This window comes from Bufo bufo, chromosome 4 (assembly GCF_905171765.1).
Source record: "Bufo bufo chromosome 4, aBufBuf1.1, whole genome shotgun sequence".
Taxonomy (NCBI): Eukaryota; Metazoa; Chordata; class Amphibia; order Anura; family Bufonidae; genus Bufo; species Bufo bufo.
This window is the reverse complement of record NC_053392.1, coordinates 61798766-61823981: the sequence shown is the minus strand read 5'-3', so window position 1 is coordinate 61823981 and position 25216 is coordinate 61798766. Positions and strand designations below refer to the sequence as shown.

At 41.9% G+C, this 25216-nt stretch overlaps 1 protein-coding gene across 3 annotated transcripts in view; it reads right to left on the bottom strand.

The window, feature by feature from the left end:
- LPIN1 (lipin 1) overlaps positions 1-25216 on the bottom strand; it is a 209071-nt gene that overhangs the window by 10312 nt on the left and 173543 nt on the right. For all 3 annotated transcript variants that reach the window (XM_040427326.1, XM_040427327.1, XM_040427328.1), the window contains 8 exons: positions 22388-22457; positions 14432-14524; positions 12989-13068; positions 7646-7787; positions 4384-4532; positions 3237-3323; positions 2394-2546; positions 871-985 (listed from right to left, as the gene is read on the bottom strand). In XM_040427326.1, coding sequence (XP_040283260.1) covers positions 871-985; positions 2394-2546; positions 3237-3323; positions 4384-4532; positions 7646-7787; positions 12989-13068; positions 14432-14524; positions 22388-22457 — 889 coding nt within the window. The remainder of the gene's footprint in view (positions 1-870; positions 986-2393; positions 2547-3236; positions 3324-4383; positions 4533-7645; positions 7788-12988; positions 13069-14431; positions 14525-22387; positions 22458-25216) is intronic.

The following is a 25216-nucleotide window of genomic DNA, read 5'->3' as shown; positions in this document are numbered from 1 at the left end:
GGCAGGGATCTGAGTCCGGGCACCCTCACCGATTAGCTGTCACATGTCAGTCCCATTCAAGTGAGTTCTGGTAAGCTCAGTGGCCTCTTCAAATAGCGGACAGGCGGTGGTGCCAGGAGATGTACCTCCACTGATCTGGTATTGATGACCTATCCTAAAGCTAGGCCATCAATATCAAAATCCCAGACAACCCCTTTAACAAAAATTAAGTAACTTACTAATATATTGTATGTCCAACTCCCCAAATGCATGAAGTGGTATCAACAACAAACCACCCCAGTGGCATGACATCTTTATGACCTCATGTTAATGTCCCCATCTTCCTATGACTCCAGTGATGTATGATGTAATCATCACCATGGCCATATTGTATACCGAGTATCAGGAGCAGGGAGTAGGAGTCCAAATTCAAGCACCCAATATATCAGCAAGTTCCTGGTGAATGTGGCTGCAAGCACAGCCCATGGAGAAGAGCAGTGTTGGTTCAGGAACTTATAAAAAAAAACCCTCTTAGGGTGGGCTCACATCTGCGTTATAACGGAAATGGTTATAACGGAAAATAACGGAATCCATAAGACGGAAGGATGGATCTGTTATGCTGCCCATAGACTTGTATTATGACGGAATGGAAAACTGAAGCCTTTAAAAGGCCTTCCGTTTTGACTTCCATCTTATGGATTCCGTTATATTCCGTAATATCCATTTTATAACGGAAAGCCATAACAGAATCCAGAACGCAGATGTGAGCCCACCCTTACCCTATTTTTTAATCCTGTAAAATGGCATTAAAGCAGACTTATCGTAATGTCTTATCTGATTATGACATGACGTCCATACGGGGATGTCACATACCGACCACTATGCACTTACTGTAGGTCGATTTCCAAAAGCAGCATAGAAGGGCTCGGTGTTTGGGAGAAAGAGATTTTTAATGTCTGTCAAGCACTCAATCTTGAATTTCTCTGGCTTCTTTTCTATTACTTCCCTGTGATAAAAAATTTAAGAAAAAGGAAAAAAACAAACAAACAATGAAATAATTTGGACAACAGAGGTATAAATCCAGAACTTTTCCAAAGCTCTATCACAGGAATCCTCAAACTGCGGCCCTCCAGCTGTAAAACTACAACTCCCACAATGCCCTGCTGTCGGCTCATACCTGTAGGCTGTTCGGGCATGCTGGGAGTTGTAGTTTTGTAACAGCTGGAGGGCTGCAATTTGAGGATGCCTGCTCTATCATAACAGTAGACTGCAACCATCAAATGTGGCTCCATCTTCTACGGACCACCATGTATTTGTTTTTGGTTTAGTTACGTAATGAAGCCTGTTTGGTGGACATTGCATGCCGCCTTGGGTGCCTCTGTAATGCACTTCATTATTGCAGATATTGCATATGAAGTCGGGGGCATACTGAGGTTCCATACACTTTAAATGGTTACGTATAATATCTCAAAGCTTGTAATAAAGAAAGTGGATCCAGCACCTTAAAAGTTCTTGAGTGAAGATTTCTTTATTTCCAGCAGCGAATATTACAGTGGCAATAAAACACGTCCTCCTCAAATCCCGCTTTAGTCTACGCGTTTTGAACAAACCATGTTCTTACTCATGACTCATAGAACAGTTCCATCTTTGTTTTTACATTTATTTTTTTACATGTCATACCCAAGACAACCTGGCAGTATTGGTGGAGGTTCAGACACTGCTATGTTCTATGTAGAATAACGGTTGGCTGTCTCTCTTTTTAATTTGGAAGATTTTGGCACTGAGACTTCAGCCACGTTAGATTTATTATGCCATTCAGTGTCTGTTACCCGTTCAGGCTATATGTCGTGTATATACAATTTTATAAAGTTCTATGCATCCGTTCTCTGAAAACAAAGTTAGTCAAGCGACCCGCCCTTAATGAACTAAATCAGCATATACACCTGAATTATTTTTTTGCTCCTCCCCTTGTTCATGTGGGAGGGAGGAATAAATCTTTATATATGTTGATTATTGAGTTGGTTCGATAGTCATGAGTAAGAACATGGTTTGTTCAAAACGCGTAGACTAAAGCGGGATTTGAGGAGGACGTGTTTTATTGCCAATTGCCTGTAATATTCACTGCTGGAAATAAAGAAATCTTCACTCAAGAAGATTTAAGGTGCAGGATCCACTTTCTTTATTACAAGCTTTGAGGTCTTACCAACACTTTCCGTGCACCAAGGTGAGCTGGATTCCCTTGTTACACACGTTACGTATAATGGCTTTCTACAGCTCAGAGGTCATACAGATTCATCATTTTGCCATGTTCATGAGTTCTTATATTAGAAGCATCAGGCTAATATTGAAAATAAAAACACAAGAAAAAATTGTTTTTTTCAAGTCATTATAAAGTTGACATCTGGCGCCATCACCTGTGCAGTGCAGAGAACAAGCTACTGGGGCTCAGTAGGACAGGTCCTTGCGGTAACACTGTGCCACGTTCATTAACCCAGTGCAGGTATCCTCGGGTCATGTCTGCCATTCCAATAGCCCGCGCGGAGCAGTAGAGGAATTTATAACCGTTTCTGTTTCAGGAGAATAAAAGTTACAATGGAAGGTCAATCTGAAGTAGCAAATTTAGAATCTACAAGATCTTCTGACATGTTGTGTGGCAAGGTATTTAGTGATTCTTTCCCTTTAATTCCTTGTAATGTAGTTCATTAGCCGTACCACATAACAGGTCTTATGTAACTGTACATGCTTACTGCACACTAAAGACCTTTAGGAGGGGCTAGGTAGAAAACATCGAGCAAAGGGTAAGACGGGTCTAAGATGCGTCTCTTTGTATCATATGGGTGTCAGCCAGGTGCCATGTTGAGAACTGGTTGATGGGGAGCTCACTTATTTGTCCATGGCTTTGGTGACTGTTACTTACTTTACTACTTATGCACCTAAGCAGTGTTAAGCCTATTTATTCTTGTATCTCAGAATTCACGGTAATACACATGTCAAAAACAGACTTAAAAAAGGACCATATATGACTCCACGATCTGGTAAGAATCAGGAATGGTTGATGAGAGACACATTTGATTTGCCATTACAGTGTTGTGGACAAGCCCCAGAAGTGTAACAGCATGTCCTATAGACCCCAATATCCCAACATGGGACATCATAAATATGGCGGCTCTACATTTCTACAAATAAATGTGAATGTAAGCTCTCACAAACTATAGAAAGACAGAAGAACAATTTGAGAATACTGCTGGAATACTCACTGGCTAACTTTGTGATATAGTTTTGCAATACCCTGATGAGTCCAGTCTTTTCCTAAGGTAGGTAAAATATGACCTAATGTATCTGATCTGAAAGGGAATAACATACAACACATTAACATACTTGTAGGAAATGTGTAAAAGTGCGTTCATTCATTCAACAGAAATATACACACACAACGCTGGACTGAGCTGGTTCATGTGCTGGGCTACCTTAAAGGAGTTTTTCTACTATAAAACGTATCCCCTATCAAGAGGGTCCCAAAGATCCACAGGATAGGTGATAAATAAGGGATCATGGGGGACGCAACTACTGGAACTCCTACGATTCTGAGAACAAGGGGTTTATGAGACCTCTCTCTGAATGAGGTGACAATGCACATGTTGGTCTACCACTCCAGCACCGTCAATCCAGTCCCAAAGGAGTGAAAGGAGTGGTGAACCCACATGTGCACTACCAGTCCAATCAGAGAAGGGACTTGGGGACCCCCTCATGATCCTGTGATCCGTCATTTATCATGTTGCTGCAATTAAATAGTACATACAGGGCCAGAGGAAGGTCGGTGGAGGTCTCTGACCAGAGACAGAGGAGACATAATACTTCTATAATAGAAGTCTAATAACAATGTCATTTAGTACCAAAACTAGAGCACCATATAATTCCAGCTCAACACAGTCAACACAGAAGAGCACTATACAGAGTCAAAAAAGAGGGTTATGTAGCATCCAAATAACACTACTATACTGCTCCTAAATAATACCACAACTGGGACAGTACTTTTAGATCATAACAGGGGCAGAGTGACGGAGGTCCAGAGGCAATTGCTCCTTTTTCCCATAAACAATCTGGGGTTATTACTGTATACTTTATAGTATCATAACAAGCACAATAACAAATTCTGAAAAATCCTCCGATACAGAATGACCTCATCTCCAGTGGCGAGACCTTAAACCGATCACGTATTGTGAAAGTTTTTTGTTATGGCCATTTAGATATGTGTTTAGGGCACTGCAGACAAGGAACTGTAAGAAAAATAATCAATTCTAGAAATGAAGAGAAGCTGGCACAAGACACTTTCTGAAAAGGCAATTAAAGGAAGAACAGTGACAGAAGCAGCACATTCTGCAAGTAACTCCACAAAGAACTTACCTGGTAATTGTTCCATCAATATCAGAAATGACGATTTTATCATCCCAGTTCCACAAGTAAATGGTGCCCTCGCAGCGGCACGTTCCCTGGTATTGAGTGGTAACGCTGAACACAACGTCATTTGGGCCATTTTTCAGCTTCAGACTTTTCTGAAACAGAACAGAATTGCAGTCAGCGGCGGTGTACAGAACACATTCCATGATCCATCCCATCAGAACTGGTTGGATAGATATCATGTATGGTTTTTACACATTTTCTTTTTGTATCGAGTATATACAGCCACGGTTTTAGAAAAAAACAATGGAAATCAGGCTGATAGAAAGCACATTATCAGGATCCCACAAAAGCCATATTTAAAGCTTTAATACATGCACTGAACATCATAACCAAACAGCAATTATTTTCCATCCAATAGATTACTCTGGGCAAAATAGGATACCCACACTGTAAGCAGTGCACAGATTTAAAGGGCATCTGTCAGCAGATTTGTATCTATGACACTGGCCGACCTGTTGCACATTCGCTTGGCAGCCTAAGGCATAAGTGTTGGTCCCATGTTCATATGTGTCCATATTGCTAAGAAACATGAAGTTTTAATATATGCAAATGAACCTGTAGGAGCAATGGGGGCGTTGCCATTACACCTAGAGGCTCTGCTGTCTCTGCTGCACCCTCTGCACTCTGATTGACAGGGCCAGGTGTGATGACGTTTACACTGCCTGGTCCTGTCAAAGTGGATAGGAGAGGAGAATAGAGGAGAATAGCAACAAGAAAGCACGAGGAAGATGCTAGATACCATATTGTAGGCAGCTTTATCCGGACATGGCCTACGCTGTCCAATGGGTTGTGCCATGCAAAGATACTGATGACCTATCCTTAGTATAGGTCATCAGTTTCAGATCGGCATGGGGTCTTGGCGATCAGCGGTTTGAAGAGGCAGTGGCGCTCGTTGGTGCTAGTGCTGTTTCTGCTTCAAAATTACCTGTACGTCGTCTTACTTGTAGAGGCGGCGCAGTGTCATAACAATGGCTTGTCCTATTTAAGTGAATGTGGCACCGCTACCCCTTCAAACGGCTGATCGGCAGGGGTGCCGGAAATCGGAACCCCTGCCGATCTGATATTGATGACCTAATCATGAGGATAGGTCATCAATATCTTTGCACTGCACAACCCCTTTAAAGGGTTTCTGTCACCTGAAAAATGGGTATTAAGCTGGCTGACATCAGCAATGTGCTAATGTCAGCTGAACAGAACTATATTAGCGCACTCTCACTGCCTAAAGCCTTTATTGAGAAAAACAAAACTTTTATAATATGCTAATTAGTCTGCAGTGTAAATCTCGCGCCGTTCAGTATTTGGCGCAAGTGCAGTGAGTAAGCCAGCAGCCGCCGAGCATCCCTCCCTCACAGCGCCTGCGCCGAATACTGAACGGCGTGAGATTTACACTGCAGACACGGCCGGCGGGAGGAGAGCAGCGCTGCCTGGCCCTGTCAATCAAGAGAAGGCGGCGAGAAAAGAGGTGGGCAAACGGAGCCTCTAGGAGCAGGTTCAACGCCCCCCCCCCCCCCCCCTCCTATTATAAAAGTTAGTTATTTCAATAAAGGCTTTAGGCAGTGAGATGGCTCTAATATAGTTATGTTCAGCTGACAGTAGCACATCGCTGATGTCAGCCAGCTTAATACCTATTTTTTCAGGTGACAGAAACCCTTTAAATTTGGCCAAAGTAGAGGAAAATCCTGAAGGTGAATTCGACAGTACCTATGAAATTATTCTGTTTACGGTGGCCATTTTCAATAGAAAAAGCAATATTCATCAGTCAAAACCTACCATAATTATGTGAAGCCAAACCAAGGGCGCTTGTTATGTGCACAGTGCGTGAAGACTAACTCTTCATAAATCTTTCATTCTCTCACACATCAAACATTTCTTGTAAATCTCCTTACTCCGAGGATACATATTATTCGATTGTGACTCATTACTGGCTGCGGCCCCATTCACCAGACATACCAATTTACTTCCTGTACTTTACACTGTTATATATAATGGACATCCCTAATGCACTCCCATCTGACATCAGACCAATTATTTGTAGACTCTGCACGCTAGTCACAAAGTGTGAGCCTCCACTAACAAGAGCCCACTGCTTCTAGGATAATGGCTCCATTTCTATGTTCCCGTCTTGCGGTTTGTAATACAGCTGGTTTTTACTGGGAGGGTAAAGCAAAACTCCCCGAAGCATAGTCACCATTTTTTATTCTACTGTAGAGCCAATGTTAGTTTGCAATATCAGAAATATTCCATTTCTTTTTTGGTCCGTTTTCTGGAAAGCAGTTGCCCGGTTGCAGAATATAAGCTGCCTTTGGAGGGGCACAAACACCAAAGGGTGGATGGCAGCATTTCTGTAGGTTCTGCACATTTCCCTTTAATCCTCCTGCCTTGGATTTACATAGAAATCATTTGGAAAGTAGAGACAGCACATAAAATTGTTTAATTTCTTTTACAGCTACATATAAAGGTGTAATGGATGGAGACTAGCTGCTATAATGTCTCCCATACACAACACACAGAAAACTGGAGATCCTGCTCCCTTCGTCTCTCACATGCAGAAGCAGCATGGAGGACATTACACAGAGGTACTGAGCGGTGTGTGGGCTACTATAGCACTAGTGTGACATAGAACATGTACTAGAAGCACTCTCTCTGTGGGTCTGCGCCTCTATCATTCTGCAGCTGCTCCCTCTTCCTTCTCCCCCTATCCTAACATATGTACCCGTATTTCTATGGGGCAGCAACTGTAACCTGATCACTGAGGCTGAAAATCTGTCCCCCCTCCTGCACGAATTCTAACAATGAACTGAGGATGAGTGATCAGTGGTAGCGGCAGGGAGATGGACAGGAGCCGACGTGCAGAAAGACGCATTTTTCTGCAGCGAGCATTCAGCCCACACCTATCTAAAAATGAATGTATTTATTAACTGTATTGCTTTCTATTCTGGACACCCTCTAATTCTCATATCCTCTTACCCTGACATGTTAGTTTGCAGAATATTGTGTCAGACTATGTCAGATTGTCCCATTAAGGGGTCATCGAGCCAAGCTATAAATATACGGAGCAGATTGTATACTTTAATCAACCCAATGTTACACATAATATGAGAAAATTGATCCGTGAGAATGCCCGTTTACAGTACACAGCCTGCAATAATACCTTCCACTACTATCTATTCTCAGTTACATGCTAATGTTCTGCTGTGGCACTCACAAGCTGGTCAGAGGTCAGCCGTAGCGTCTTCTTATATGTAACACCAGATGATGAGAGGTGGCTTTGGTTCGATTGCAGGGAGCCTATATTCTGCTTGGCTACTCTGGGGTCCTCGTCGCTGGACGACGACTCATCTTTTATTCTGGAACAAATACAGAAAGATGACGTGATGAACCGGAAAATGCATTTGGCTGTGCGCTCAAAAAATACATTTGCTCTGACTCATTGAGTGCATTAATTGATTGTCTATTGCAAGCGACGTCTCCGGGGAAGATACCAAAAACCTGCATGTTAAACTGTCAATGAGCTAGCCGTACTTGATCCTTCATTCACAGCAGACTCCTTCCATTGAGAATAAGGTTTCCTATAATACCTAGCACTCAGATGTGATAGGTTATGAATCATATAAAGTAAAAATAACTCTGTCTTTAGGGTAATCAGATTACATAGCATTATAGTTTAATGATCCTGCCAGGCCTAACAGGAGGCTACTGCAAAGTGATAAGAAATCCGTTTATTGCATTTAAAATAACCCCTTAACCCATTCAGGACACAGCCATTTTTCACCTTCAGGACGCAGCCTAATTTTGCAAATCTGACATGTGTTGCTTTATGTGGTAGTAACTTTAAGGGTACTTTCACACTTGCGGCAGTTCCATGCAAACGGGTAGCATTTGTAGTCGGATCTGGAGGCGGATCCGTCTCACTAATGCATTGCAAGAACGGATCCGTCTGTCATACGGACAAATGGTTCAGTTTCTATTTTTTTTTTTCACATTATTACCGGTCTGCACATGCGCAGACCGGAAGGACGGATCCGGCATTCCGGTATTTTTAATGCCAGATTCGGCACTAATACATTCCTATGGAAAAAAATCCAGGCAAGTGTTCAGTTTTTTGGGCCGGAGATGAAACCGCAGCATGCTGCGGTATCATCTCCGTCCTGAAGAGTCAAAAAGACTGAACTGAAGACATCCTGAACGGATTGCTCTCCATTCAGAATGCATTAGGATAAAACTGATCAGTTCATTTCCAGTATAGAGCCCCTAGGACAGAACTCAATGCCGGAAAAGAAAAACGCTAGTGTGAAAGTACCCTAAAACGCTTTTACTTATCCAGGCCATTCGGAGATTGTTTTCTCATCACATATTGTACTTCATGACAGTGGCAAAATTGAGTAAAAATATTTTATTTATATTTTTTTTAAATATGGAAAAATTAGCACATTTCCAAGTTTCAATTTCTCTACTTTTATAATACATAGTAATACCTCCAAAGATTGTTATTACTTTACATTCCCCATATGTCTACTTCATGTTTGGATCATTTTGAAAATGATATTTTATTTTTTTGGGACGTTAGAAGGCGTAGAAGTTTAGAAGAAAATCTTTAAATTTTTAAGAAAATTTCCAAAACCCAGGTCACTTTGTGGGGCTTACATATTAGAAACCACCCATAAATCACCATTTTAGAAACTACACCCCTCAAGGTATTTAAAACTGATTTTACAAACTTTGTTAACACGCACAAGAATTAAATTCACTTTTTTGGCAGATTTTCCATTTTAATCCATTTTTTCCAGTAACAAAGTAAGGGTTAACAGCCAAACAAAATTCAGTATTTATTGCCCTGATTCTGTAGTTTACAGAAACACCCCATATGTGGTCGTAAACTGCTGTACGGGCACACGGCAGGGCGCAGAATGAAAAGGAACGCCATATCGTTTTTGGAAGGCAAATTTCACTGGTATAATTTTAAGCTGCCGTGTCACATTTGAAGACCCCTGATGCACCCCTAGAGTAGAAACTCCAAAAAAATTACCCCATTTTGGAAATTACGGGATAAGGTGGCAGTTTTGTTGGTACTATTTTAGGGTACATATGTTACACTTTTTGTGAGGCAAGGTAACAAAAAATAGCTGTTTTGCTACTACTTTTTTTTGGTTGTTTGTTTCAGTTTTACATAATAAAGCATTTTTGTAAAAAATGATTTTAGTGTCTCCATATTCTGAAAGCCAAATTTTATTTATTTTTTTGGCGACTGTGTAGGGGCTTATTTTTTTCGGTTTGATTGGTACTATTTTAGGGTGCATATGACTTTTTGATCGCTTGGTATTACACTTTTAGTAATGCACGGTGACAAAAATGGCTTTTTTGACACACTTTTTATTAAAAAAAATTTGACGGTGGTCAGCTGAGGGGTTAGGTCATGTGATATTTTTACAGAGCCGGTCGACACGGACGCAGTGATTATTTTTTGGGCGATTGTCCTAGGTAGGGTATCATTTTTGCGGTATGAGATGACGGTTTGATTAGCACTATTTTGGGGCTATTTATGCAGGGAAACTATTACTAGTTTACTTTATACACAGTGCTTCCATAACAGTGCCACCATCACAGAGCCATACACAGTACTTCCCTAAGTGCCACCATCACAGAGCCTTACACCATGCTTCCATAACAGTGCCACCATAACAGAAAAATACACAGTGCTTCCATAATAGTGCCACCATAGTGAAGCCATATACATTGCTTTCAAAGCAATGCCACCACAAGAGAGCCATACACAGTGCTTCCACGACATTGCCACCAAAGCAAAGCCATACACCATGCTTCCATAGCCATACACAATAACAGCCATATGTGCGATTAGTTCTTGTCTGTATAGATATGAGCAGTAGACTCACTATTAAAGTCATTCCTCAGTCGCCTAAAGCTAGAAACAACGTCACACTCGGCGTCAAAGGAGGTCAGGGGCCGATCCATTTTGCAACTTGGTACAAAATTCTGAGCACGGGCGCCCTGGGCCTGTAAGCTTTCCCCTGCCCACAGCCGTGTCAGAAAGAGCACTATACAGGTTTAGGGTGGCACAGTATGAAGCACTGAGGGCTCTGCAGGTTCCGGGTGACACAGTATGATGTCATGTAGGTTTAGGGCGGCACAGTATATAGGTTTACATCATTTGGGTCTAGAGAGAAACAGCGCACTCTGTAGGGTCAGGATGGCACAGTATGTAGGTTTAAGGGTCTCTGTAGGGTTGGGTGTGCCCCCTTGCTCCCAAGTACAGTATCAGGGAACTGTGCCCAGGACTCTTACCCCCAGAATATTCAGGGTCAGTGTGAGGGGTGGCTGCATTCACTGCCGGTGTCTCCCATGTCTGACAGGGCGCCAGAGCCTCTGTGCGACTAACACTTCCTGCTGCCCCTGAGCTGACCGAGACCCTCACAGGATAACAGCCAGGGACAATCCAAGGCTCCAATCCGTAATTCGATGCAGGGCATCCAAGAGCAAAACAGGGAAGAAGCTGCCCTATGAAAACCTGATGCACATTGATATGTATGAGACTTTGTTTCAAATCGTAAAAGTGCTTGTACAGGCGTCTATGGTGCTTGTACAGGTTTTATTGCGACCTCTAACCAGGAGTAATGTATAAAATGAAAATCAGGCATCATATAGTACATGACAATCTTTTTCAGCCCTGAACCAACCCTGTACCTCTCCCAGTCAATGCTCCCCCCCTTTCACAATTCCGGAGGGAGGGGGGGGGGTTTGGTGTCCTTTCTGCTGCAGCTCTCTCCCTGTAACTGTCACAGCTTCTAAGAGGAGATATCGCTGGTAGCAGTTGAAGGATGAAACTGAGTGTGTGTGACCGTGTCATCGATGTTACTAAGGGGGACGGAGAAGTAAGGGAAAGAACAAACAGAATTGTGGCGCTATACAGATGCATTTTATTGGATTTTATAGGATTTATTCAGATCCAGGGGCCGATTTGAAAAACGTACAGTATTTTTCATAGGACAACCTCTTTAAGGATGAATCTAGTTGAGGTCTTAAAGCAAATCGCCACCTTTTCACACTATTTAACACATTACTTTTATGTTCAGATTTTTGTGATGATTAATTTCCTTAAATATCTTTATAATGCTTGGAGCTTAATTTTTATTTTGTTTTTTTAAAGCACCATTCCAATTCCCTGGAAAATAATCAATCTACTGCACTAAAAATGTGCCACCAAAAGATGCAAAAATTTGGCGCAAAGCTACTTTTGTTTTTATGATTTTACACCACTCACTCCACGTTTGAAAAGAGGGGGTGGTTAGCTACATTAAAGAAGTGTGCCCCAGATTCTTCAATTGCCAATTTGTAAACATTTCCAGGAAAAAAAAATGCAGTCTAAGGCCTCATGCACACGACCATTGTGTGCATCCGCGTCCGTTCCGTCATTTTTCACAGTTTAGCGGAGGTCCTATTCATTTCTATGGAGCTGTGAAAAAAAAAACTGATAGCCCTCCATTTTTTCTCCATCTCCGTGATTCCAGTCCGTCAAAAAAATATAACCTGTCCTATTCTTGTCAGTGGAAAACGAAGGACGGAGCCATTCAAGTCAATGGGTCTGTCAAAAAAAACGGATGCACAACTGGTATGTCATCCGTGTCCGTTTTTTTCTACAAGACCATGGTGCAATAAAATTACACTTTTCATTAACCTTCCTTTTTTTTCCCCGTCAGACAAAAAAAAAAGGAAACACAACTGAAGCAAAATCGGACACGGACCACTGAAGCCAAATCACTGACAGTGAAAAAACACTGTCGTGTGCATGAGGCCTACTCTAGTACAAAGATGGTGTAAAAAACTAAAGTAACATCTCTAGACAAATGAGCAGTTTTTAAAGATGTGCCAAATTAATAAAACAACATGCAATGTTTGATACATTTCTTGCTTATTAAGCCAATGCTCACTCGAGCAAAACTGACTTTAGGAATTCCCCTCACAATAAATATCCCGCGTACAGGATAATATTCTACTCCTGCAGCTGCCACTAGAGGGAGCTTACAGTATACTATATATTATGTCAGAGGCCCATGCCCCCCACTTCCCTGATCTCCTAGGTGGGCGTCGGCTCTACTCAACATGGTCTCCAAGTGACTTGGACCTACTTACCTCCCACAGCTTCCTTGCAGCAGGTCCAGCCACTGGGATCTTCTGCAGGTCATGGCCTATGCTTGCCAGCTAGGCTCCTCCAGTTTGCCCATAGGGTGTGTGCACGCTTCTCATCTCTTAAAGGGCTGGTGTGCGCACGCCCTTATTTTTTCCAGCTAATGGCTGGTCATTTTAGGGTACTTTAGGCACCTTCCCTTGTGGGAGGGTGTCTGAGCAATAGGTAATTCTAGCTTGCTCATTCTTGCAAAGATGTGCCGTTTCATTTTCTGTCTGTGTACAGACTCAGATTCTCTGCTGCCTGACCCGATCAGTGCCCGATTTTGGCACTAATTTGAATTAGTAAACCTGGCCCAAAGCATTAGCTCAATGCATAATCAGTATGATGCAAGCTTACAGTACCTACCTCTGTTCAATGCCATTGCCCATGGTTTGTTCACCAGGATAAGGTCTATTTCCACTTAAGCCTTGCTCTGCCTTTGACTCCTAATGAAAGTAATGTGTTAAGCCACTTATTGTAAAGCAGGCAAAAACGGCAAGTCACCCATTTTTAAGATATTTCTTACATTATGAGAAATCCAGACGCCCAAGATTTTACCACTTGTAACAGGTCTGTAAATTACACAGTGGATACTTACAATGAAAATAAAAAAAATAATAATCTGGAGAGGCGGTCCAGACTAAAATTCCCTTTACAATAATCGAGGCACTCCTTGGTATGAAGACAGTGGGTGCTCGTCTCCCAGGGGGGTGGTAAATTCCCCCCCAAAAATATAGTATGAACAGCAAAGATGAAAAAAAAAAAAAGGAGACAGCACGTCCAAACTTGTGGAATTTTAATCCAGATGCAACGTTTCGTCTTAGAAAGCCTTTGTCAGAAACATATCTCATGAAAAATAGAATTTCTGCATAATAATACAATATGGGAGCATTTGAACCCAGCTCTGATCGCTTCAGAATCTCTCTTCTGGGATCTCTGCCATTCTTCCAGTAACTCTGTACATGAAAAATCTCCTGGGTACTTCAAGAAGAAATCTAAAAGCTGACTTTTAAGGCTTTCCCTTTAAGGGGGTTGCACACTTTGTAAAATCCTGCTTTTAGAAGAGTCCTTCAACAATAAACTGATCACAGGGTCTCTCGATGCTATGACTACCAGCGATCATCTGTAATCTGTAAAGCAACATGTACTCAGTTTCCCTATAGCACCACCCATGGAGAAATTAAGCATTACAGTTCTTATTTAAATTCAATATGCCGGTCTTGTAATGCACATGCATGCTGGGTTCTCTAGACCAAAAGACAGTCTATGTAGCCAGTCTATACTCTGGCCAAGAGATGAAGGACCTGCCCCTCCTTCCCAATTAAGGAGATTTTCCGAGAGTTTAATATTGATGGCCTATCCTCAGAGTGGTAATCAACATCTCATAGGTGAGGGTCCAACTCCCGGCACGCCTGGCGATAAGATGTTTGAAGAGGCCATGGCCTCTTCCTAAGCCAGAGGTGTCATGTTGGTCACATTGGCTAGGATCAGCTTATTCTGGTCTACAATACCAAGCACTACACACTATACAATGGACAGTGCTGTTCTTGGCATGCTGTGAAGAGGCCACAGCGCTCACTGGAGATGAGTGGTGCTGCCAGGAGTTGGAATCCCACCTATCCTGAGGATAGGTTATCAATATTGTAAAAAACCTTTAACTTTTCTAAATATGGTCAAGAACCATATAGAGTACAGAAACTATAGGTCACCGAGAGCAAAAATCTGCTTATTGTAGGAGATGCATTACCTCTGAATAGCATAGACCACAATTTACACCTGTAGTATGTAATACAATTGACAGTTGCTTACCACTTTTATATTATTGTTCCTTCCACGCCAAGAGAACCACCATCTTCCCCCCTTTTTGGGCATCTTTTCTCTCATCAGAGTATCCACAGTAACCTGCGATAAATGCACGGTGACCAGAGTAACGTAAAAGAAAGCAAAACAGAAACATCTAAATGAATAAAATGATAATGTGAAACAAAACTAAAAAAAGAACACGTAGAAAGCAGTGAAGCACTAGCAAGCAAGCGAGCGTATGAGAAACATACATACTGTCTGCTGGCCACAGAGACTAGAAAAACAAAATCTAATGGAATCTACCACTGCACAGACGTAACCAAAGCAAGAGTACTTGAAAGAAAACGAGAAAAAGAAAATATAAAAGTCTGTTAGTATTTGGAGTTAGTACATGTAGACACATACACAGAATAGTTATGACCTTACAAGGTGGCCTCAGGATATACACATAGGAGTTCTGGTGACAAAGTCAAGGGGACGTGGACTTTGATAGGCACGGGGCAATTACATGACTCCAGAATTTGAAATAGTCATGTTAGCACCATATTTTCATTATTTCCTCCAAAAATACCTTTCAACATTTGGTTAGGTAACAACACATGGAAACAGGGGAAAGGTTCCTCCTCATCTTTGTTCTTCTTAAATGAAGGCAAAGCAGTTTCTAACTCCATAACTCTTTTACATTTCATAAAAATTTGTGTTTCTTTAATGTTTTTGATTCAAGAAAAAAGTATTCCTATTTTATGGAAGAAAACTGCAGGCAGAGCTCCGTAGTGGAACCTAAGCATGTCTACCAGCTTTTTCTTCTATGACATATATTGGTGGGATAATATGGGTTGAACGGGATGCAATGATGGTATAAAGGTCTATATTATTTTTTACTTTTGTACCATGCCCGGCCCCCAGCTACAAAAAAAAAAAGCTGTCTTTTCCAAAAGGAATAGCTGAAAATATGTCCTAGAATTTCCCTAAAAACCCAAAATTGCATTTTACCCCTCACTTGACCAACACTTTTACTCTACATGTTTGGTCTTGGCTGAACATATCCTGAAATGTTTTTAAAAAAACATTATGTCACGATACAGCATAAACATCTCTTAGTGGAGTATGTGTCTGTATGTCCATCCAGTGGTTTCTCATATGAATTGCAGCCTGTCAACGGTTTTGCTAGCATTTTGAAATACTGTGTTGCTTTTGTTTTGTGAGAAATTGGAGTCCATAACCAACACCAAGTAAAGGTCAAGGTGGACACACAGTTTTCCTGCAACAGCTAACCATAGACAAGAGAGGTCTACTGGCCGGCAGATGGGTAGGTCCTCTCCCTGCACTTTTGGCTGATACTGCATCACAATTTACAAGCATACATCGTTAAATACAATCACATACAAAAACATATGCTAAAAACCACTGTTCAGCCGATCTAACCACAAGTGGCCAACCACCGTGGATGGAAATTCCAACAAACCTTATAAATAAATGTGGAATTTGGCCATTGGTATCTATGGGCGACTGTCCAGCAACAGCTTATTTTCTGGTTCCAATCCACACATGAACCTGTGTGGTCTGCCAAGGTTGCCTCGCCCATATCAAAGGGCTATTCTCATCACAGAGAAATGCCCCAAAAAATGCCATATATGTCTGCTAGACATGGGCCCCCTTTCTGTGACCAGCACCTATGTCTAAAACAGGTTCCCCTACATCTCAAAATGGTATGAATTAAAAAAATTCTTCCTTTCTAGTGGCTGAAACACGGACAACTTTCACATCGCTCGACTGAATCCCGTGTCATGCACTGCAAGGCCCTGCCCTCAACATAACACTTTTATGGAGTGCTTCTTTAAACCCCCATCTGTTTGGCGCTTTTTACTATTAAACATCTCATTTTGCCCAACCTTCTGCAATATTCTAATAATTCAGCTTATAATTTGTGATCCGAACTACACCCTGGGAGAGAGAACTTACTCGATAGGATACATCCAGCTTCGGTAAATAGCCTCTGAATAAATACTAAACTTGTTTGAATAGCCGTAGCCCGAAGAGTAGATAATCAACCATTGTGCCGGGGAAAAATGGAGCATTCGCAAACAAATCATTCTATTTCTAACCACCCTGATAGAATAGCGCTCAGCCATAATGGGTAATTACATGATTCATGTCTTATTATTCTCCGGATAAACAAAACAAGTTCTAATGGAAAATGTTGCTGCACGACCAACCTGTTCCTATGAAAAATCGCCTGACAATAGGACACCTCAATTATGTTTAAATATGAATAATGAGTTGCCCATGGCAACCGAACATAGACCGCAGCAAAAAGCTTTTCATTCCGGCAATAATATTTTGTCTCCAGCCTGGTATCAGCCAAGTTCCACTGCCCTGAGTAGTAAAGCTCAGGGACATTAAAGCAGCCAGGAATTTAATGCAAGTCCGAATGAGAGGGTACCATTCCCATCATGATCGAGAAAGTGAACATCCATTGCAGGACTGGAGGTGGGGTGGCCGGATGGGTGGTTTAAAAGGAAGGATATTAAATTATGAATGTGAAAATATGCTACAACTGCAAATGTATACAACAGTCATATGCAAAAGTTTTTGAAAATTTTTAAAAGGGCTTTTCCACTGATGGGTCATCATCAATATCTGATTGGTGGGGGTCTGATCTGAAACTATACAGTAAACTATATAGTGGATGGAGTCAGAAGTGTCGTCCACTGTGTAGTGGCTGTGCTGGGGTACTACAGCTCAGTTCCCGTTCATGAGAATGGGAACTGAGCTGCAGTACTCCGGTGCCGGAAACTACACTGTTGATGGAGCCTCCGCTGTATAGTTTCTGGCACCAGCGGTGTGTCCTCAGGATAGGTCATCAGTATCTAGGTACTTGAAAACCCCTTTAAAAAGGGGTACTCCCATCTCACACAATGGAAGCAAAGCATATCACTAGGATATGCCCTCATTGTCAGATAGGTGTGGGACCTGCACCTACATCGAGAACGTATCCCTAAAAGCTGTGGAGGGCACACTGCACATGTGCAGCCGCCCTCCATTCATTTCTATGGGGCCGCTAAAAATAGCAGAGCTCTGGCTCAGCTATATCTGTCGGCCCCCATAGAATTGCATGGGAGAGGTGGCCACCAACTTCCCTGCTTCGTTCTCTGTGCGGGTCCCAGACCTGGGGAGATGGCAATACCCCTTTTAGGAACACTAAATAAAGAAAGAATTACTGAAATTCTGGTCGCCATTTGTTTTCTTGTTAAACAAAGATAAAAAGCTCTCTCTGTCTGTAAGGCAACTAACTGCAGCACAAGCTCCTCCCCACTGCTTTGTCTGGAACAGGCCACTCAGCCACACCCCTTTGGTAAAGCCCCTCCCAACAAACAAAGGTGCATACGTGTACTAAAGTCTCACACGGAGGAGCTTTTCCATCCTCTAAACCAGTATTCTTTGTACAGCACATCACTAAGGTCTGTCCTTTAGACCGGATTATTCCTGCCTCTGTACCATACCCCGGGACATTAACTAGGAGCTACAGCAGTTCTACTTCTACAAAGTGAAGAAATAGAGTATTAAGAACTTATATCTTAAAATGAGTACCAAGGATACAAGCAGCTTTCAACTATGCACTTAGCTACGAGACCACATCTTACTGCAAGGCATCATGGTCTCGAAGTTCAAGATAATGAAAAGTGCATTTAGGGTTGTTTCTGGCCTAATAGAATATTTATATATGGTTGCTGATCACATATATAATAAACATCATATGGCTGGATAAGCCCTTTAAGTAGAATTGGTTGCTGAGTAGAGGAGCTCCACTTTCATAATAAAAGCTATAGACACCTTTGCACAGATTATAATTTTTTTTATTTGTTTCTAAATGCCAAATTACAATCTTCACTACAATGTCTTAGCATTTTGCTTCCGCAGTATGTAGCAAGTCCTTCACCTAGCTGCTGAACCTGACCTAACACCATCAGAGTTCTGCTCGAGTTTCTGATCTCTCCCTCCCTTCTCTCAGTGTTAGGGCTCATGCACAGGAACGCATTTTCTTTCCGTGTCCGTTACCGTACACGGAACCATTCATTTCAATGGGTCCGCAAAAAAAATGGAAGTTACTCCGTGTGCATTCCCGTTTGCGTATGTCGGTATTTCAGTTCCGCCAAAAAAAAAACATGTCCTATTATTGTCCACATTACGGACAAGTATAGTACTGTTCTATTAGGGGCCAGCTGTTCCATTCCGCAAAGTACAGAATGCAGCCGACCAAAATACATACGGTCGTGTGCAAGAGGCCTTAGAGATAGCAGAAGTGAGGAGGTGCAAGTTTTACTGAGCAGATCAGTAAAAAATCTTGAAATTTTTCAGAAAATTTCCAAAACCCACTTTTTAAGGACCAGTTCAGGTCTGAAGACACTTTGTGAGGCTTACGTAATAGAAACCAACCAAAAATGACCCCATTTTAGAAACTACACCCCTCAAGGTATTCAAAACTCATTTTACAAACTTTGTTAACCCTTTAGGTGTTCTGCAAGAATTAATGGAAAATAGAGATGAAATTTCAGAATTTCACTTTTTGGGCAGATTTTCCATTTTAATCCATTTTTTTCCACTAACAAAGCAAGGGTTAACAGCCAAACAAAACTCAATATTTATTACCCTGATTCTGTAGTTTACAGAAACACCCCATATGTAGTCATGATCTGCTGTATGGGAACACGGCAGGGCACAGAAGGAAAGGAACGCCATATGGTTTTTGGAAGGCAGGTTTCACTGGGATAATTTTAAGCTGCCATGTCACATTTGAAGACCCCCTGATGCACCCCTAGAGTAGAAACTCCAAAAAAAGACCCCATTTTGGAAACTACGGGATAAGGTGGCAGTTTTGTTGGTACTATTTTAGGGTACATATGATTTTTGGTTGCTCTATATTACACTTTTTGTGAGGCAAGTTAACAAAACATAGCTGTTTTGGCACAGTTTTTATTTTTTGTTATCTACAGTGTTCATCTGACAGGTTAGATCATGTGATATTTTTATAGAGCAGATTGTTACGGACACGGCAATACTCAATATGTATACTTTTTTTTTTATTATTTATGTTTTACACAATAACAGCATTTTTGTATTTAAAAAAAAAACATGTTTCAGTGTCTCCATATTCTGAGAGCCCTAGTTTTTTTTATTTTTTGGGCGATTGCCTTAGGTAGGGTCTCATTTTTTGCGGGATCAGATGACGGTTTGATTTACTATTTTGGGGTGCGTATGACTTTTTGATCGCTTGGTATTACACTTTTTGTGATGTAAGGCGACAAAAAAAATTCTTTTTTGACACCGTTTTATTTTACGGTGTTCACCTGAGGGGTTAGGTCATGTGATATTTTTATGGAGCAGGTCGTTATGGATGTGGCGATACCTATTTTGTCAACCTTTTTTTTATTTAAGTTTCACACAATAATATAATTTTTGAAACAAACAAAAAAAAAAATCATGTTTTAGTGTCTCCATAGTCTGAGAGCCATAGTTTTTCCAGTTTTTGGGCGATTGTCTTGATGACGGTTTGATTGGCACTATTTTGAAGTGCATATGACTTTTTGATCGCTTGGTATTACACTTTTTGTGATATAAGGTGACAAAAAATGGCTTTTTTGACACCATTTTTATTTTATTTTCCTTACAATGTTCACCCGAGGAGTTAGGTCATGTGGTATTTTTATAGAGCAGGTTGTTTTGAATGCAGCGATAACTAATATGTCTACTGTTTGAATTTTTTTTTACATTTAACACAATAAAAGCATTTTTTAAACAAAAAAATTATGTTTTAGTGTCTCCATAGTCTTAGAGCCATAGTTTTTTTTATTTTTTGGGAGATTGTCTTAGGTAGGGGCTCATTTTTTTGCGGGATGAGGTGACGGTTAGATTGGTGCCATTTTGACCGCTTGGTGTTGCACTTTTAGTGATGTAAGGTGACAAAAAAATGTTTTTTAGCACAGTTTTTATTTTTGACTGTGTTTACCTGAGGGGTTAGGTCATGTGATATTTTTATAGAGCCGGTCGATACGGACGTGGCGATACCTAATATGTCTACTTTTCTTTTTTCACCTATTTATACAATTTTATTTTTTTTTTACTTTTGGGGGTCTGATCCCCTTTACAATTCATTACAATACTTCTGTATTGTGATGCATTGGCTGTAAGCCCCCTGGATCTCACAGGCTCTCCTGGAAGGCAGCCACGATGCCTAAGGAAGGCATCGGGCTGCCTTCCCTGCCATCGGGTCCCCCTCACAGCAGAGCGGGGACCCGATGGACACCCTGCACACGTCTGAAGTCCGCACCGATGTCGGCGCATACAGCAGGGGTCCGGCTATCAGTGACTGCCGGACACCTGCCGAGGATCTGGCGGGCACAGCTCCTGCACCCGCCCAATCAAGGCGCTGTACATGTACGGCGCTGGGCGTTAAACTTAAAAAGGCACTCCATTTTTTTTATTTTGCATATATTATTAAATCACTACTAGTATTCCAACAGTGTCGTTTATTACACCCTAACTCAGTTGCAGACATACATTTTGAACCTTTTCATTATGGGAACCAGGTACAATTCATTACAATACTTCTGTATTGTGATGCATTGGCTGTAAGTGTATTACAGACTGTAATACACTTATAGCCTGTTTGCCTGTGAGATCCAGGGGGCTGGATCTCACAGGCTCTCCTGGAAGGCAGCGGGCTGCCTTCCCTGCCATCGGGTCCCCCTCACAGCAGAGCGGGGACCCGATGGACACCCTGCACACGTCTGAAGTCCGCACCGATGTCGGCGCATACAGCAGGGGTCCGGCTATCAGTGACTGCCGGACACCTGCCGCGGATCTGGCGGGCACAGCTCCTGCACCCGCCCAATCAAGGCGCTGTACATGTACGGCGCTGGGCGTTAAACTTAAAAAGGCACTCCATTTTTTTTATTTTGCATATATTATTAAATCACTACTAGTATTCCAACAGTGTCGTTTATTACACCCTAACTCAGTTGCAGACATACATTTTGAACCTTTTCATTATGGGAACCAGGTCATGTGACCTTTAGGTCTGACCAGCAGCCCAGAGCTTGCTCTAATGTGTAAACAGGAACTTGGTCTCTCCCATGTGGCTGACTTCCTGTGAACTACGGGATGACATCATTACCAATAAAATCCCTTCTGGCAGCTCTCAGGCCCCTTCATTTTCCTCCCTACTTGCAAACATATAGCTGCAGTTATATAACCCTCCTGCCTGTACTATCTGTGTGTTCTGACTCTCCAGTGTAGATCTAGGAGTCATAGCTTCACAAAGATCTCCTTCATGTAAGAGGTGGCAGGGAGAGAATGACAACAGACCAGAGAGGGGAAACAGGCTCAAGCTGCATAGGAAAACATCGAGACCCTGCAGTGTGAGGGGACAGCAGCTGTGTCACTCAAGGCTGCCCTTACACAGAGCAGTGCAGTGTGGCGAGACCCTGCAGTGTGAGGGGACAGCAGCTGTGTCACTCAAGGCTGCCCTTACACAGAGCAGTGCAGTGTGGTGAGACCCTGCCCCTCTGTCTTTGCAAAGCTAGGCATGACAAGAAATAGGCTTTAGTAGTAAAACATATCAAAGGAGAAGAAGGAAACAAAATGGCAGATCATATAAAACAGGTGTACACAAGGCATATACAAAAGCCTATATATATATATATATATATATATATATACATACACACATACATATATACACATACATACACATATACACACATACATATACACACACAGTATTTTTTTTAACCAATGCGGTGTAGGGTTAGTATGGAAATATGTTAGTTATGGTGATTTGGCAGTGGGCCATCCCCCCATCCAACCTCAAGACCACCACAAAGTAAGAGTAACCAATGTTATACATATCAACCACATAACATATAATACAGCGTTCTGAGCTGCTGTTTCACTTATACCTACCTTAGGCAATGGTTTTTGGAAGGCCTGCATGGCCAGGAGAACGGGGGCAGCTGTTGGCCAATTGTAGTATCTGAGAAAGAAACCACGGGGGTTAAACCACTCATACAGTAAAAGGAAAAGAAATCAAGATCTGCAATCTGTGAGGAGGCAATTATTACTTGTACATTATTTAAATGGAAACATTTGCAAGGGAAATAAAAACAAAACAAAAAAAAACACTTAATATAGAAAGACTACCCCCCAAAAAAAGTGGCAGGGGTCACGTCAAGTCAATCCTCAGCAGGATAAATGCTCTGTCCTATGAATTATTCAATGCTAGTTTACATATATGCAAACAAGGCAGGCAAGACAGACTTTTTAGCATCCCATTTTTTTTAACAGACATCGACAGCTCTAATTCAGCATTTTTATACAGTTGTTATGGAAACTACTAATATCTATAATCAAGTGACGAATAAATTATAAGAATAAGTAAGAAATAGCTTCTGCAACTCTCAAAATACTTGCTGTATAGCCGTACGTAACAGGGTCCATGACTGTGTGCTGTCCCAGCATTTATTTCTTCCATTGAAGATTAATTGCTGTACTCGTGTTATCAGATCATTACCATGTTATGTAATGCTGCCACCCTGTGGTCATTCTTGTCATAGGTTTATGAATTTATTATGTAAATCCCATTGCCTTTGCTCTCTGTCTACTCCTCCCTTTCAGTGACATCATATGCTGTTTGTGCTGTTCCGGTGTGCTTTTCTGCAGCAGACTCAGAGCTGGTGAGAGCATTTCGTTTTGACCTCTAATATCCTCTATTGTCGTCTATATGTCTTTGCTTAAGGTCAACTCAATGAATTACCAAAGCATTTCCATTGTATCCGCCTCACTGGAGCTTCACATGCAACTGGTACCACGACCTAGGGATATTAGTGAGTTCAGCTGTCTAGAATTGCTTGTACAGAGATTACCACTCACAACCAGTGAGAGACTCCTCTAACGTACATCTGTGGCAGAATACTTTGCATAAATATGGCCTACGGCATACCTAACATTTACAACTCTGTTGGAGAAACCAGCAGCATAACCTTGTGGATAGGACTAAGGAGTTCTACTGTGGTACAGAGCACTGAATTTCAGTCCCACCCCATGAAATGAACAGCTAGGGAGCCAGTCTGTACGCAGCTCCTATGCAGGGCAATGGAAGACATACAGCAGAATACAAATCGGCCCCCTAGTGGTGGAAACAGAGCACTGAGGATCTTCACTTGTATAGTATGTGTGTATGCCCTTACAATATGCTAGGCAATATAGAATAGACACAAGATTCTGTATCACAGAGCAAAAACATTTGCATTTTTTGTGGACTTGCATACCAAAATCTCCATATTCCGCCATATTTCACTGAGGTGGTGTAAATGGCCCAATTGAAACCACGGGGGTCTCATAGAAAAAACTTTTCACATAGCTACAGGATAGATGAGAAATGTATAACTGCTAGGGGTCCAAACTTTGGGACTCTCACCAGCCATGAGATTGGGGAGTCCCCTGAGTGAATGGAACGATGGTGTCCAAGTGTGACCATCGCTCCATTCACTTCTATGGGACTGTCATGAAAACAGTCCCGTTCTATCTCCATCAGTCGCACAGATGTGAATGGAGCTGTGGTCTTGCAAACGCACCGACACTCCATTCCCATGGGGACTCGAGGTCCACCAGCAGTCAAACCTCTATAGATCGGAATGGAAATACGGACACGTAATGCACAGAGTACCTTCCGTTTTGTTTTTTTTGCAGACCCATTGAAATGAATGGTTCTACATACGGGCTGTAAAAAAAAAAAATGGAACGGACACTGATAGAAAATACATTTGTGTACATGAACCCTTATGGGAAACTTCTTTCACAGGGATGATCCGAGTTATATAAAAACTCAGGCAACCCCCATAAATAGCCTAAAATATCACATGAATAAATGGATACTCACCCGTTTTCAACCCTGCTTTTTCCAGCACTGAGTTCCCGTCCTCCTGCTGCCGTCATCTTGCTGGCTGTGGTGGTGATGTTCCATGGACACAGGTAGCCAATCACTGGCCTCAGTAGTGCATGGGACGTCTCTTCTGAGGCCAGTGATTGGCTGTAGTGGTGACCTGTGTGCACAGAACCTTACTGCTGCAGCCAGGGAAACAAAGAGCAGGGTGATGCCTGGAGCTCAGTGCAGAAAGAAGCAGAGGACAGGGTAGTATCTATCTATTCATTTGTTATTTTAGGACATTTATGGGGGTTGCCTGACTTTTTAGATAACTTGGACAACCCCCTTTAAAACTATGCCTGGGATCTAATACAGATCGCAAATATAATTTTGTGGGTTCTTTTTTCAATTTAAATCAGTTTAAAACGCAGCGCCGATTAATTTCTTAGTGCATCTTTATAGCAGCCATCTTTTTTTTCTGATACAATATTCCAGATCACCAGCATGGACTGGCTAGTCCTGTTTCCTACCAAGGGAGTGGTTGGAGGAAACTATAGTTGAGTCATGAGTGGAGACGTTCAGAAGTGGAGTCGAGAGTTGGAAGGAGACGAGACAACAGGGGGAAGCAGCTCGTAGAGCACTCCGGCTCCAGGCAGTTCACAGACACAGTATTATGAGGGGGTCAACGGCCAAAGGCACCCCAGTCAAAGGTACCAGGACTGCCAGAAAGTCCACTTACCAGATTGAAGCCAGAGATTAGCACAGCAGAGAAAGATAAAGCAAGGTATTCAAGTTTACCAACCAATGCATCCTAAAACCTACTGGAGCCAAGAGAAAGATCAAGTACAGTCTGGATGCAAATAAAACTG